This window comes from Zootoca vivipara, chromosome 12, assembly GCF_965207765.1.
Source record: "Zootoca vivipara chromosome 12, rZooViv2.hap1.1, whole genome shotgun sequence".
Classification (NCBI taxonomy): domain Eukaryota; kingdom Metazoa; phylum Chordata; class Lepidosauria; order Squamata; family Lacertidae; genus Zootoca; species Zootoca vivipara.
Window position 1 is genome coordinate 29428891 of NC_142595.1, and position 16913 is coordinate 29445803.

General features: G+C 41.1%; 2 protein-coding genes across 2 annotated transcripts; one reads left to right on the forward strand and one right to left on the reverse strand.

The window, feature by feature from the left end:
* Positions 1–3069: 3069 nt before the first annotated feature.
* LOC132592923 (olfactory receptor 14A16-like) lies at positions 3070–4023 on the forward strand. Its single transcript, XM_060281158.2, has one exon. The coding sequence runs from the start codon at positions 3070–3072 to the stop codon at positions 4021–4023; it is 954 nt and encodes a 317-aa protein (XP_060137141.2).
* A 6567-nt stretch (positions 4024–10590) lies between these two features.
* On the reverse strand, positions 10591–11580 carry LOC118078909 (olfactory receptor 14A16-like). The gene has a single exon (XM_088654625.1). It carries the CDS (start codon positions 11578–11580, stop codon positions 10591–10593), a length of 990 nt encoding a protein of 329 aa, XP_088510751.1.
* Positions 11581–16913: the final 5333 nt, after the last annotated feature.

Here is a 16913-nt window from a genome sequence, read left to right on the forward strand (position 1 = left end):
GGAGGGGTCCCACCCATTTGCAGGCTGGCAGAGAGCCTCTCCTTTTTTGTTACCTTAATGGCCAATTACCGTACCAGGAAGGTAGCCGGACTATTCTAGGAATGACTGCTCCACACATCAATAGGGGGGGGGACTTTTGCATGGTCACACACAGCCCCCTGACCCCAGAGGGTGACTCCCTGGTAGTTCGGGGCTGGCACCGCCTTCCCAGGTAGGATGCCAGGGGTCTCGGCCTACCCAAGCCTAGCATCCAATCATGCCTGGAGAGGTGTTGCCAGGGGGTGGCCAGGTAAGGGGAGGGAGTGTCCGGCTCACGCAATAGAATTTGAATCTTACCTCCAAGCACCAGTTGTTTCCAGAGCTTCTCCCACCCTCCACACCCTCATTCAAGTTCTTTTGCAGGTTAACCTTTTCTCTACAGGTTCACAGGCACTGCTATGTCAAGGCCGCTGTTGAAGAGTCAGAAAGGAATTTTCCTGCATTGGCAGGTTTCGCCTTTCCTGTAGCAGTATGTCACAACTTTGGCAGTGTCAGGCCTTGGGCGGAATTCTTTGGCGATTTTCCTAGAGGGAGGGGCGTGAGGCGGAGACCTCACTCCCTTTGCAGCAAAATGATCGGGGTATTGGAGGAAGCCTTTACCATGCCAATAGGCATCATCACTTCCCCATTCAAGCAGCGGTGAACTGGGGATGGGCTCTCTCTGCTTGAACATAAGTTCTCCAGAGCCAGCCCCAACCCCCATACATGTGGAGGACCCCGAAGCCTCCCAGAACCCCGGCTGGGGAGTGGGAAGGCTAACGCCCAATGCCTGAGCCAAGGTCTCCTTACATCTGAATCTTAATAAAGTTGTGGCCAATTTGAATCCTATAGCATGTTGCCCTGCGTCTTTATTCTGCTCAGGGGGTCGCCTGGAGGTTTGGGGGACTCCACCTGTCCACGCAATGTGAATCCTTGCTTAGATTTTAACACTTCCTGGATCCAGGGTTTAGAAGGGGGCCCAGGCATACAGTCCCCTCTCCAAACCCATAACAGTATTGTTTCTCAAACCACATGAACTCCAGCTAGAGTCCTTCAGCCATTCCTAATTCATCTCTAGCCAAGGTGTGAACACCTAACACACCCACATCCTATTGCATAGCATATCATTTTGCTTTGGATGCTTCCCAAGTTTTTTTAACCAAATCAGTTGCTTCCGATTAAAATCAAAGACCTGTTCCAAATTATTTGCTCCCCATACGTCCCCTGTTTCTCCTATTTTAAGACGTAGTCATAAAATAAGCCATAGCAGGATTTTTAAGCATTCAATGAATATAAGCCATACCCTGAAAATAAGACATAGTGATAGGCGCAGCAGCAATACTGACCGCGGCAGGAGGAGGAGGAGGAGGAAAAAAATAAGACATCCCCTGAAAATAAGCCATAGTGTGTTTTTTGAGGAAAAATAAATATAAGACGGTGAATTATTTTCGGCGAAACACGGTAGGGGTCTTGTTGACTGTGTTGGCCCCAAAAGTTAATGCCTGAGTTGGGGATATTCCGGTCAGGAAGTCAGGGGCTCGATGCAAGTCCGTAACTGCCTCGGTCGGAGGCCAGGGCCGCGCAAGAGCCCCTGGGAGCCTGAGGGGAGAGGGGAGGGCTTATGCACCCAGCTCCCTGTCTCTCCCTGTAGGGTTTCCCCTGTTGACAAGGCTAGTTTAGTTCTGTCCTTAGGGGACAGCTGGAGAATTAATGCCTGAGTTAGGGGAGATTCTGGCCAGGAATACAGGGGCTCTATGCAGTGTCCATAACCCCAGTCGGGGGCCAGCAACACACATGAGCCCCTGGGAGCATGAGGGGAGAGGGGAGAGCCTATTGGACCCGACTCCCTGTCTCTCCCTGTAGGGTTTCCCCTTGTTGACAAGGCGAGTTTATTTCTGTCCTTAGGTGACAGTTGGAGAACCAATGCCTATGCAACCACTCACTTATTTTATATTTGTATTTCAATAAAAGTTGTGGCCAAATTCATGCCAAAAACCATTAAACAAAAATTCTGTCTATGGTGTGAATTATTTGAGGGGTGGTTTTTGGGAACCTCCACACACAATCCAGTTTCAGTTTCATGCTATATTTCTGTGAGACCAATATCATAGGACAATATTTTGTGACCTACCTCAGTTACAAAAGATTTTTTGCAGTGATACATAAGTTAATCAAGTTCAACACTCTGACTGCCACAATATATACAATACTTTATTATTATTAAGACAATTGCACTCCTTGTTGTGTAAATCAGGACCTGCAAATCATTATGGTGAGGTTCTCCAAGGAGTGATTCTCTGAAACACTACAGAAATTTAATGAAATTCTCCAAGGAGTGACTCTCTGAAACACGACAGACAGCAGGGAGGCTGAACTGATTCCTCCTTGTCATAAAATCTATATCTTCTACTAAAGACTGCACTCCAGAATTTTGACCTTCTTCTTCCAGTCAAAAATAGAGGTGAGTGGAACACAATTTGTCCATCCTCAGAGGAGACTAGGACTTGGAATGTACTCATATTTCAGTTCTGCAAAGACCTCAGAATGTTTAATACAGCAGTAAGATTAATGCAGACATGACTATTCTATGATAAAAATAGATTACATTTATAGGGAAGAGAAGATAAAAATGTGGTGTTTCAAAATTCTGGAGATTGGGTTTAAACCCTGAGCTCTCATCAAAGCATCATGATCTTTCATTGGTTGCTATCATAAGCTACAGTTAGGAGTTGATTCTACATTTTCATTCTTGATTCGACATGTAACCAAGATGACTCTTTCCTGAGATGCTCTCAGTGTTCCCTTCCAACTCTAAAATTCTATGAGTACTGGGGAGAATCAATGGTGCCAGTTGAATGTTTACTGCTGGCATCACCCATTACATCATATTGAGATACAGTAGGGGGCAAACCCCACATACAATTGCCTGCATATTCCCCTCAACCAACAGACTTTCATTAACTCCTTTCTAATTTTAGGTGTAACAACTGCTTTGCTGCTGTTGCTAAAACACAATAAGAGAGCTACTCTTCTAGAATTTTTTTTTAAGAAATGTTTCAAAGAATCAAGATGGCCAACCAGTCTACAGTGACAGAATTTCTTCTGTTGGGGTTTTCCAGTGACCCAAGTGAACAATTTTTGTACTTTGTGATATTTCTCTCCATTTATTTAATAGCCTTAGTGGGGAATATCCTCATCATCATTGCTGTTGCCCTGAACTACAGACTGCATACTCCTATGTACTTCTTTCTAGGCAACCTATCATTATCAGACATATGCTACATCTCAGCCACTATCCCCAAATCCATTGCTGCTTCCTTGTCAGATGACAAAAGGATTTCTTTTGCTGGCTGTGTTGCACAGGTTTTCTTAGTTGTGAATTTTGTAGGTTCTGAGCTTGCCTTGCTCACAATCATGGCTTATGATCGCTATGTTGCAATCTGCCATCCTCTGCAGTATGAGCTAATCATGAACTGGGATGCCTGCATCCAAATGGCAGCTGCTTCCTGGATAATCAGCCCAATCCATTCATTGTTTCAAACCATTATCACTTTCAGGCTAGATTTCTGTGGGTCCAATATTATTGGGCAGTATTTCTGTGATGTCCCTCAGTTGCTAAAGATTTCTTGTACTGACCCAAAGCTTAACCAAATTTTGATTTTTGCCATTGGGGTTATACTAAATTCATTTTGTGGAGGGTTCATCTTTGTTTCCTATGGCTACATCTTCTCTGCTGTGCTGAGAATCCCATCTGTTCAAGGCAGATATAAAGCTTTCTCTACCTGCACCCCCCACCTGACTGTCTTTTCTTTATTTATGAGCACAGTTGTGTTTTCATACATGAGACCTAAAGCGCTTTCTTCTATAACAATGGATTTGCTCTCTGCTGTATTGTATAATGTTTTGCCACCATTACTGAATCCCGTTATTTATAGCTTTAGGAACAAAGACATCCAGGAGGCTGTGTTGAAAATACCGAAAATAATGAGAAGTCTTCTGGCATGATTTCTTGCAGGGTGTCTCATACACATCATAAGTCCTGTGCATTTCATAACAATGCAAATGTCATTGAAAATAGCATAATAATGTATTATATTATGTAATAGTGATTTGCAAATAGATGTGTATTGGGAAAATTTCCACATAAAATGTGTATATTAGGAAAGTTTCACACACAATGTCTGATGTGTTTTCATCACATTTCCTGTGCATTTCATAACAATGCAAATGTCATTGAAAATAGCATAATAATGTATTATATTATGTAATAGTGATTTGCAAATAGATGTGTATTGGGAAAATTTCCACATAAAATGTGTATATTAGGAAAGTTTCACACACAATGTCTGATTTGTTTTCATTAGGATACACACACACACACACACACACACAGAGTATTCCTGAGTAGATTCATTTTGTGGAGGGTTCATCTTTGTTTCCTATGGCTACATCTTCTCTGCTGTGCTGAGAATCCCATCTTTTCAAGGTAGATATAAAGCATTCTCTACCTGCATCCCCCATCTGACTGTCTTTTCTTTATTTATTAGCACAGATTTGTTTTCATATATGAGTTCTAAAGCATTTTCTTCTACAACGATGGATTTGCTCTCTGCTGTATTGTATACTGTTTTGGCACCACTACTGAATCCCATTAGCTATAGCTTCAGAAACAAGAACATCCAAAAGGCAGTGCTGTAAATACTGAAAAGGGTAAAAGGTCTTCAATTATGTTTGTGTAAGCTGTGTCTCACACTTATTCCAGGCTATTACACAGGTTTTTAGCGCCCACTTTTGTGTGATGTCCCTTAATTCTGGCCTTTGTCCTGTTTTACAGCTTACTCTTTGTTAAAATGTGCATAAGATGCATATAATCAGTGCTTTTTTATAAAAAAAATGTTTAGGGGGTACTCTCATTTTCCTACTAATATTAAAATACTGCCCCTTAATAAGGCCAAACTTAGATTCACAAAATGTTACGGGAATGCGTACCCCTGCGTCCCCGCAGGAAAAAAAAGTCACTGCATATATTTGTCAAACTAGCATGCAGAAATTAATTACATTGGGTTTTTTGAATTTAGCAAATTATGTATATTACACAAAATTGCATGCAACATATGTATTAGAAATCTGCACTGGCAATCTGACTTCACAAGTGTGTGTGTGTGTGTGTGTGTGTGTGTGTGTGTGTGTGTGTGTGTGTGTAAAGCAACATGGAAGTATGGAGAACTGAAATTAAAATTGCAAAAATGAGAAGCTGAGAGAAAATTAAATTGATGGTTTCACCCATTCCAACTCCCAAACTACTCTGCTGGGTTTCTTTGGGGTGGAGAATGTTAGAGGGCAGGATGGGTAAACTAAATCTTTGCACAAGTGCTCTTCCTTCTGAATAACAATTAGATTTATTTATATGGACATATACATGGATATGTTGCTTTCTTTGTGATAGTCTTATAAATCGATAGAAATATAATTAATCTGAACAATTTTTTCTGCAATCCAAGCCATGTTTGCTCAGAAGTAAACTCTACTGAATTCATTTTGGTTTATTGACAGATAATTGGGATGAAATTGAAGCCTGAAGATTGGTTCATTTTGAGTTCGTAGTAAAACTGGTAGCTATTGGATTAACCTTGGGGACAGGAATGGGGGTGTTTGAAGGTGTTGTATGTAAGTTGTATGTACATACACAGTTGGGGCACCTGGGCAACAAAGTGCTTTAATACACTTGAGTTGTATCCATTTGAGTTTGTTACAGGTAGGTAGCTGTGTTGGTCTGATGCAGTCAAAACAAAATAAAAAAATTCTTCCAGTAGCACCTTAGAGACCAACTAAGTTTGTCATAGGTATGAGCTTTCGTGTGCCATTTGAGTTTGGTTCAAGTTTGGTCATGGCACTGAAACTGTCTTGGTCACCCTAAAGAAGTGTATCTGAAGAAGTGTGCATGCACACGAAAGCTCATACCAAAATAAAAACTTAGTTGGTCTTTAAGGTGCTACTGAAGGAATTTTTTTATTTTACTTCGATCCAGACCAACACGGCTACCTACCTGTAACTTGGTCACCCTAGTTGATGGTATTTATCTAGAGAGAAATACGGGCGTGTAATTTGGGATTTTCCCCCTAATTATGGCCAAGAATACATTTGTTCAGCTCTAGTAAAGCACATACCATGCATGGGGAAAGTCCCAAGTTCAGTCTCTGTAACGTACAGGTAAGTTGGACAAATCCTTCTGTCTAAATCCATGGAGATCCACTGCGCGCAAGTTTAGCCAACATTGATCTGCGTTTCTATGTTTTGTGATATGTATTGTAGAGGAAGTAAAGAGCTTTAAAACTTAGCCAATGCCAGTGATTTTCTAAGATGTCAGAACACACAAATTTAGCAATAGTCACTTATTGTAGAGTAGGTTGAAGGATTGCTGTTCTTCATTGCTTCCACAAACACAAGACAAATTATATTCCATTATATTTAAAGCTATAGCTAGATACACTGCTCATTTCCAAGCAAATTGTTAATAAAATTCAATAGGTTCTTGTTTTAGAGTCACTGCCATTAGCTTGTCCGAGGTTCTTTCTTTTACTTTATGTTTTTTAATTTAAATTCCTGTAAAATCCGCTGGGAATATGCTATAGTATGGACTAAAATTCATCTTAATATACATAGATTGATAGATTAGAATGAAGCTCCTGCTTATATTTTGTACCTCCCCTGGCTTCTGCAATAAAGTTTCCAAATGCAAGAAGTGCTCACAAAACATTTTTATTTACAAAACTATTTTTTTGGGGGGGGATGTCATGGCAAAGAATTAAAAAAAATGTGTATTTTGCAAGAGCAGAGTGTACAGTAAGTGTACAAAATGGATGCAATTGAAATGCAGAGATTTTCTTCATTTAAAAAAGGGGGGAAAGATCAGCACAAAAAGAGGAGGGACTTGACCCAGGCATCCCCAAACTTTGGCCCTCCAGATGTTTTGGACTACAATTCCCATCCTCCCCAACCACTTGTCCTGTTAACTAGGGATCATGGGAATTGTAGTCCAAAACATCTGGAGGGCCGAAGTTTGGGGATGCCTGACTTGACCTATCACCGATTCTGTGCATTTATTTCAAATAAAGAAAAATGAAAGGACTGCACCCTCACTCATTTAAAGGTAAAGTAATAATACTCAACCAAATGTACAGAATTTTCACAAGTTTCATATTTTCTTTCATTTTTCATCTCCATTTTTATGCAATCTATCTAGAATTTGGCAACTATGATGCCCCGAGCAGCACTCTATGCATTGGCAGCTAAGAGGATCAGGAGGAAAGCACTAGATAAAATAGTGATCAACTAAAAAGGGGATTCAGATATTTAACTTGGGACATTTTACTAGAGAATCTTCTGCTATTCTATTTTATGCAACAAACAATCTTAGTAGTTGTGACTGTGGTTTATATTGTATATGAGGTGTCTGATGATTTTTATGGTTATTTCTGTTTTTCCTTTTGTTATTTTTCTGAATGATGCCATGGCCTATGGCTAGCGCAATAAAAGTAGATGATGGTGGTGGTGATGATGATGATGATGCCCTGAGAATACGCCTGAATTTGCCAATTAGGTGGAAAACACTTAAGTTGCAGGCAGCAGAAAACACGATGGCTCTCCACAAATACAAAACCAAGAGCTAATACAATTTAGAAAATCAGCTAAGCTGTTTTTGAAGAGTGGGAAAGTAGATATTTCCTAATGGCTGCCCTAGTCCTTTTTATGACATGCCACTAACTTTTTTCAAATACAAAACCTTGCATACTGAAGTAAAAGGTGGCAACAAGAGATGAAATTCTAGCCTCCTCTATTATCAAACAAAATGTTAATAATGAAATGTTGCGAGGTGTGGCAAAGCAGCCAATCATCTGATTTTCACCAGGTTTTGCCCTATTTTGCTTCTGAAAAGGAATTCAAGATGCAAACTAAAATTGAATCCCATTCTACAAAGAAAAAACCTTTAAATGTGTTGAGACTCCCATTTACTGTACACTCACTGTGTTTCCTTTGTCGGTTTTTTTTTTAATTCAGGTTCTTATAATGCTATCCAAAACGCATATGTATTCTGTACCTTTGAAATAACATATGGCTGTTTAATATATTGCTTCATGTCACCCCAATCCCTGAGCCGTGCAAGATCTCAAAGGTTCCAGGTGCTTACCTAGGGTTTGTGATTCCCTTGGAATGAGGTGCAGTAGAGACTGTGGAGTCTATAGGCTATATGGTTTATTTACACATATATACAACCTGAGCCTACATTGCAGGGTTCACAGCATTAACACCCCAAGAGGGTCTTGCTTCTCTCATAGCTGCAGCTTTGAACAATGTTTTTTCTTCATTTTCATGGTACAGAGAGCTGTGTGAGGTATGACTGGCTCTGTGTTCCCTGCTCCATTCCCTCCCTTCTGCTGTGTTTTGGTCAATGCTCTAAATTTCACCCAGGTGTTTATCTTGTGAACTGCCATGAGAGCTTGTGATGAAGGGTGGTATTTAAATCCAACAAATAGTATAACAACAACAACAACTCCTCTAAGGAAATACCATAGTGTTCCACCAGAGAGAAAAAAGTTGGAAGGATATACTTGAAGCCACCATTTGCAATGTAGACAAGGGATTTGTGATCTGCTTCTGCTAATACCGATCTCCCATATATAAATGTGTGGACTTTTTTGACATTCAAATACAAGGGCCAGCACCTCTTTTTCAATTTGTGCATGGTTGCTTTTGGGGTCAGTGAGAGGCCTTGTAGTACATACTATTTGTCTCCAGAGTGTCCATATTTTTGTGGGATTTAATGTGTATCAATGCTGACTTGGCCCTGGGCAAAATATAGTGACTGACAATCTAATAAATAAATTAACAAATTAACAATTTTTTAAAAAAATAATAATATCCCTACATCAAATGCCTTCTCTGAAGCAACTAATCAGACTATTGTGTTCAAATCTTTAAACTATGTTACCATGTCTACAGAGCATGAAGTTCTTTTCATTTATTCATAAAGATTCATAAAGATTCCATACATTTGAGTACTTCTAGGAACATTGCAAGGAACATGTGCCACTGGTCTTTTTGGCTATATTTGTTAGATTTTATATACATCATTCACTTTGCCCATTCCTCAAAATACATAAGGGTACCTCTGTTCAAGAAGAAGAAGAAGAGGAGGAGTTTGGATTTGATATCCCACTTTATCACTACCTGAAGGAGTCTCAAAGCGGCTAACAATCTCCTTTTCCTTCCTCCCCCACAACAAACACTCTGTGAGGGGAGTGAGGCTGAGAGACTTCAGAGAATTGTGACTAGCCAAAGGTGACCCAGCAGCTGCATGTGGAGGAGCGGAGACGCGAAGCCGGTTCCCCAGATTATGAGTTTACTGCTCTTAACCACTACACCACACTGGCTTCAATGTGAATGTCTTTTGTTTGGCATATTGCGTGTCATCTTTAAATGAATTCCACAGTATAGCAAATTTTTGCTCCAAGCAACGGTTCTATATTCGCATACACTTTCACAAATAGAGTGAACTCTATCAGTTCTGGGAAGTTGACCTCCGTTCCCCTTTGTGGAATTACTTCCCCTGTGTGAAACTCCAGTCTTATATTTTCCAAAAGGATGTGGTTATCTTTTATTAAGTTTTTGTGAAATTATATCAGTGGCCGCTGTGTCAGACTCACCACTAAGGGTGGGAGGTGAGTGACATGACCAATTTCCTGGGTTTCTAAAATATACAACACCTCCTAGTAACAACACTGGAGACATGTGTTTTAACTCTTTGTCAGTAAAAAAAACAGCCAGGTGTTCTACTTATTAGAAGGATGCCCTGGGTCCACCTATCTCCCACCAAAGGCTCAAAGTAAAGAGGATGCTCTTCTGCTACAAAGATAGAATTTTATATATATATACATTCATTGAGGATTCAAACTTAATAGTCACTCTCTTAAGGCACAACACTTCATTTTAGAAAGGTTACTTATGTGGGTCGCAATGGTTTCAGGCAAAAATTCTTTACAGAGAACATTTAAGCCCCAGTTAGCATTCTTGTTTAAAACTAGTCTCAGGATAGACTATTTCCAACTAAATTGGACATATGTCTCACTGCCTAGCAAGAATCTCACAGCCCCTTCTAGAGTTTCCCCCTTAGCTTCAGGGAAGCAAATTGGGTTGCCCTCTACAGCTAATCCGTAAATCTAATCAGAACAGGTCCTTCTCACCCCAGGTCCCTAAACAAGGGCTCATCCACACTTTTGCTTCTTCCATAGCTAGAAACCAAAGATGTGAGAGGTTTTCTTCTTCTTTCACTGCTCCATTTCCCAAGAAAACCTACTTTAAAGGGTTAGACATGCACTAAATGATAGACAGTCCCTCTCTAAATGTATGATTAACATGTCTTGTGATCAGAGATGCAAAATTATTGATGATACATTTAAGCAGGAAGAACACAAGATGTCCTTCTGACACCCGGAAGATTTTGAGTCTGCATATCAAAATTTATCTAGAAGCTGGAACTGGTTGTGATATCTCTGTAGTTCGCTATGCTTATACCTACAGAGAGAAATGGAACCTTTTCAGGAAAAGCCTGGAAAAGATATTAATAGAAGAGTGCTTCACACCCAAGAGCTTTGATACAGCATTTTTAATCTCTTTATTTCTCATGCTGTAAATTATTGGATTGAACATGGGTGGTACAATGGTATATATCACAGTTATTGCAAAGTCACCATCAGATGGAATTTTTGAAGGAGGCCTAAGGTAAGCAAAACATCCTGTGAAACTAAATAAGGAGAAGACAACAAGGTGAGGTATGCAAGTGGAGAAAGCCTTTTTCCTTCCCTGAACAGATGGAACGTTCAGAACCACAGTAAAGATGTGTACATAAGTGATGACGATGAAGACAAAACATCCAAACACAAATGTTATGCTCACCAACAAGACTCCGATTTCTGTAAGGTATAAATTAGAGCAGGCAAGTGTAAGTAACTGTGGTATCTCACAGAAAAACTGATTGACAATGTTTGAGCAGAAAGGGGTTGCAAAAGTTGTACTAGTGTGCATGACTGCATTGAAAATTCCAGCAACCCACACACCAGCAACCATTTGTTTGCAGGCTGCCCTGTTCATCACCATTTCATATTGTAAGGGATTGCAAATGGCAACATAGCGATCGTATGCCATGACTGTAAGAAGGGCAGTATCAGATGATAAAAAGAAAAATAATGAAAGAACTTGAGCAACACATCCAGCATAAGATATGTTCCTGATATTCATGAGAGAATTGGCCATGGATTTGGGGATAGTGACTGAAACAGCCCCTAGGTCCAGTATGGCCAAGTTCATCAGAAAGAAGTACATAGGAGTGTGAAGGTGGTGGTCAAAAGCTATGGCAGAGATGATGAGAAGATTCCCAAATACAATTGCCATGTACAATACCAGGAACAGAGAGAAGTGTAGAATCTGCAGTTCCCGTACAGCTGAAAACTCCAGGAGTAGAAATTCAGAGACAGAGGATTCATTGCCTATCTTTGCATCCATCATTAAAATGATTGCTGCTTCTAGAAGAAAACAGGAAGATAAGCATAGGTTTAAGCCCTCTTCTGATAACTTATATTTGTTATCTAATACTGATTTGGATGTGGTTTTTGTGGGATGTAGATTTAAAAGAAAGAAGTGAACACAATAGTGTAATAATAAATCTTCATCTAAAGGAGAACTTAGCTTTAAACTCCATTTAGATAACATACCATTATCTTAAAATAAGTTACTGCTAAGTATTATTTTTTTCTTCTGGGAATTATAGAACTCTACCGAAACAGTATAGAAATTTGTTCATGCATGCTACTACAGTGGCAAGAAAGTTATTTGCCCAAAAATGGAAAGAAGAAGAATCGATGAAGGAAGAATGGATAGAAAAACTTATGGACTATGCAGAAATTGCAAAACTTACTGGGAGTGAGGGAGAAAAATCAAGATAACAAACATTTTATTTTTAAAAAATGAACAAATTGTAAACAGGATTATTGTCATAAATTGCAGTTTCAATTGTATATAATTAAAGTAGATGAATGAAGTAGATCAATTTTTTGTGTTAATTTATATTGCAATGCCCATCACAACTTAGGTCCAGGATACCTTAACAGCTTGATTCCTAATATCCCTGTTTCATCAGTGAGGTCTTTGACTGAGTCACTGGTAGTGGTTCCACATGACTCAGAATCATAGCTCCTACTTCCCAGGAGGCATGCATTCAGTATTCTGGGTGCGATGCTTTGCAACTCCTTCCTAGTTAGGATCACAGAGGTTTTTAATCTTTGCTGTATGTTTTTAACCTTAATGTACACTGTGCACAGACCACAGTCTTATGAATGTACAAATGTATAGGCTCTTGGAGAGAAGCTTACAGCTGCTTCACTTCTTCCCAGATCTTTTTGCTGTCACAGAATGCTAAACCTAGCAAAGTGCTAAAGCTCTCTCCTCACTCACTAGGAGCTTCAATGAATGTTTGTTCTTGGTTGCAGCTCATGGCTGGTGTCAGAGGCTAACCACTAGTCCTGGTTTGGATGATGTGCTCAGTCAAATCCTGGTATAGCTTGAGATGACAGTAAAAAGGTGCATGGTGGAGTAAAGCTACTGTAATCTTCTTTCCAGGAGGTGAACATTTGTGCAGTCTCACTGAGTTAAGCTTTGGCTTAGCTTGTCATGGAAACCAGGTCATTTCTATGTGCATAGGTTTCAGGAGAGACCACATAACGAGCAGGATTTCACATTCTACGCAATACACAATAGTAGTATTGTTTGTATTTAACCCTCCAAAAACTACACAGGTATCACTAATGTTATAAAACATCTTACTCTTTTCCTTTAAATAAACTTCCAGATGCAATTTCTTTACCACTTTAAGATGTTCTGTATTCTTCTAGCCACTCATGGACTTTTTAAAAAATATAATAATTATAATAAATATAAATAATATAATAATAATATTAAGTAAATCAATCACCTGCATTGTCTTCTGTGAAAGTTAACATGTTTCTATACTCCTGCAGAATGAAGATTTTTACCATGGGGTGGAAATTTATTATAATTGTTATAGTTATGTTCCTGGGAGTTTGGTCTCAAGAGCCTCAAATAAATCAGCAATTGTGTTCCTTTGTTGCTTGTACTCAGGAGTCCCACAAAAAACAGCAGCAGTGTTTGTTAAGCCTTGGTCCCAGGAGTCTAACACAAATCAATCAAAGTATGTAAACTTCCACCTTTAAACAAACATTGCTCATGAAAATATTCAAGCTAGAATAAACCACCAACACTTAGATCTCTTTATATTCCTGTTTCTTAAAAAACCATATCTATCTATCTATCTATCTATCTATCTATCTATCTATCTATCTATCATCTAAAATGTAAAAATCGTGAAAATCCAGGTTCCACTTTTCTCCGTAACCGCTTGACCGATCGTCCTGAAATTTTGACACAATGATCCAGGCCACTCCCCGCGCGTTGTTGGGGAAAAAATCCCTCAAATCACACACCTGGGCAGGTACAGACCTGGATTTCCACCAAGTCAAACAGCGCCCTCAGGTGGCGTTATACCCTCCTCCACCCCCTCCCTTCCTGTGAAATCTAAGCCACACCCACAAACCAAATGACATCATCAACCAAGCAACTGAAACCACCAAGTCAGCCATTATCACAAGCCGCAGCACGGCCTCTGTTTTATGTACGCCCCTGACAGGCCGGGGGGGGGATAACCCACAGCAACACACTTGGGGGCATGGCAAGGGGTTTTTACTTTACCATTTAGCACCACTACCCCCCCCAAAAAAAACCCACCAAAAAACCAACATTGCCAAGTGGAGGTCGGGGCCTGCTTGGGGGGGGGGCGCTGGCACAGAGCCCAGCACAGCCTTTGATTTATGTAGGCCCCTGCATGGCAAGGGGTTTTTACTTTACTATTTAGCATCACTACCCCCCCCCCCAAATCCACAGGACAAAAATAAATACCATCCTTCAAAACGTCATGAGATATGCCGGTCATGGGGCGGGGGCAAACTGAAAAGATCATGGATCGGGACACGTGGGGGCAGTCACAGGGATTAGCCACAAAAACATGCCACACCCACAAACCCCGCCTCTGCCACGAGATCCTGTAAAACAGGAGGCCTTGCAACCACCAAAACAGCTATTCCACCCCAAGCCCAAAGCCTCTCCCGGCGGCTGCATTAATAAACGCCTGGCAGCAGTAGGCAGTCGTTCATCATTTCTCCTAACACGCACTTGGGGACACAGCCAGGGGTTTTCGCTTCATAATTTAGTGGCCGTTGTCACATGCGAGGCTCCGGCGGCCATTTTAAGTAAGGGCAGTCATGCCCCTTTTAACCTAGGCTTTACCGTGCTTCTCCAAAAATAAGACACTGTCTTATATTTATTATTCCTAAAATAACCCCACATTGGCTTATTTTCAGGGGATGTCTTATTTTTTTATTACGCGTCCAGCCTTGCCTCTTCCTTGGGGCCCTCCAGAACTCCACCTATCACTATGTCTTATTTTCGGGGTTCGGCTTATATTGCGTAAATGCTTAGAAATACTGCTATGGCTTATTTTATGGGTATGTCTTATTTTAGGAGAAACAACTGATTGAAATCCTCTGTGTCTTTTTTTAAAAACAACAACAACAAAAACCATGCACTTTCTCTCCCCAGATATATGCAGTGGCCACCCCCCACCCCATTTACAATTCCCTACCTTCCCCTTGCCACTTCCTGGGTTTTTTATGGAACTGAACAACTCGGGTGCTTCAGAACGCGCCTTCTGTTGCCAGGCCCTTACAGGGCCCGGGCCAGGTAGATAATGTGGCCCTGTTTTTAACCCTTTTGTTACTTTTTTCCATTTTAATGATTGTGAATATGCTGACTGAGCCCCCCTTTAGATTCGGAGGCCCGCGCCAAGTGGCCCATATGACCCCCCCTCCTTCTGTCCGGGCCTGTCTGTTGCTACGGGGCTATGGGGCTTCACAATTTGACCCCCCCCCCGGGTTGGGATTCTTTAAGTAGTTCTCTGGGTCCCAGGGCGCATCATCACCCCCGATAGAAATGTTCATGATGCGTGCGCAGGGGCCAATGTATGGAGATACAGGGGGGAGGGGACAACAGAGGGCTCAGACAAAAGTAAATACTGTACTTGGAAATGGAACCCAGAAACTGACAGCTCCTTCTCCAAGGCTGGGGGCCAATGTAGGAAGATACCGGGGGTAGGGGCCAACACTCTCCAGGGACAACAGAGGGTTCAGACAAAAGTGCATGCTGGGAAATAGAACCCAGAACCCAACAGTTCCTTTTCGAAGGGTGGGGGCCAAGGTATGGAGAAAAAGCGGGGAGGGGCCAACACTCCCCAGGGACAACAGAGGGAAGGGTATCCTACCGAAACACAGGGATGAGCTGGGGTGGAGGGAGGAGGGGCAGGATACGTCATGGATCGGGACAGGGTGGGGTGGGGGATCACAGGAAAGAACCACAGCAACGCGTGGCCGGGTCAGCTAGTTATTTAATACTATTAATAGTGATGATGTTAATGCCATATAAGTCTTTCTGGAACCTTCTTGTTTCAACTGGACCTTCTCAGACTCATTTCTGATAGTTGTGTGAGGTATAACTAGCTCAGTGTTCTCCACATAATTTCCCCCTACCCACTGTGTTCTCCCATTTAGGATATCTGGAGGTGATGCTGTTTATTGCATTGTTCATCTGAGGTCTGTATTTTATATGGTCTGAGAGCTAGTTCTTCATTAACAACATCCCTATGTGTCCCCTTAAATCAGAGTTAAGGTGTTAACACACATGGTATCCTGGTCCTGAGTTTTCTATGAAACAAGAGCTCATCAGGGGAGCTTCCCTGCTCTATGGATGTGGCCCTGTAACTTTGTAATGCCAAATGAGGATCTGTTTTGAGTCTCCCCAGCAAATATTTTATACAATAATTTTCACTTCACTTTCTGCCAGTCCACTAGTGGGACTTTTTGAAACTAGAAGTAACATGGGAAAAAATTCTCAAGTATCTTTGATGCGGGGGGGGGGGGATAGCTCTCAAGTGTGACTATTTCAGGATACTTTTGATTGAGATAGCACAGTGGTTATTTCTCCAAGCACATTATAACTGGATTCCCTGTAAAAATACTTAAGCTGGAACAAATCATAGACACTTACATTGGCAAATATGTGAAGCTATTTATTCACAGTGTTTCAAACCTTACAGCAAGCAAGTCTCTATCCATCGGCAGTACAAAAAATAAAGAAGTAAAAGTGTTCTCAAAAATTGACTCGAAAAGAAAAGAGCTTCATTTCCTTGGAAAAAGGAACATGCAATATTTTTGTTAGCAAAGACGTATACTGTAAAGATTCAGGTCTTTTACAGCTGAGAGCCATACTGCAGATTTAGCCTGTTCCGGGAAGCAGCACCTAGAGAGAAACAAGAGGGAAGGGGCAATAGCAGCTAGGAGCCTGCTAACTCCAACCATACTTGCAACTTGATCTCAGGGCTCAGGTTAACGCTTTCATGCACACAAGTGTAAATCAGTAGCTGTATATCATAGTAAATTTGAGTAAGAATAGCTGACTAACACAGGCGTCGGCAACATTTTCCAGCCGTGGGCCAGAACATTCCCACGGACGATTGTCCGTGGGCTGGACATGCGAAGAAGCAATTTCCAGCGCCATGCTGCCCATGTCCAGGGCTCTGGAAGTTGCTTCTGTGCATGTCCAGAAGCCGAAAATTGTGTCTGGGCATGTGCAGAAGTGATTTCCGGCACCCCCCTTGCAAAAAAAAATCGGTTATCAAAACGGCATGGGCCGACTTAGAGGCTTTTTTAGAACCCCTT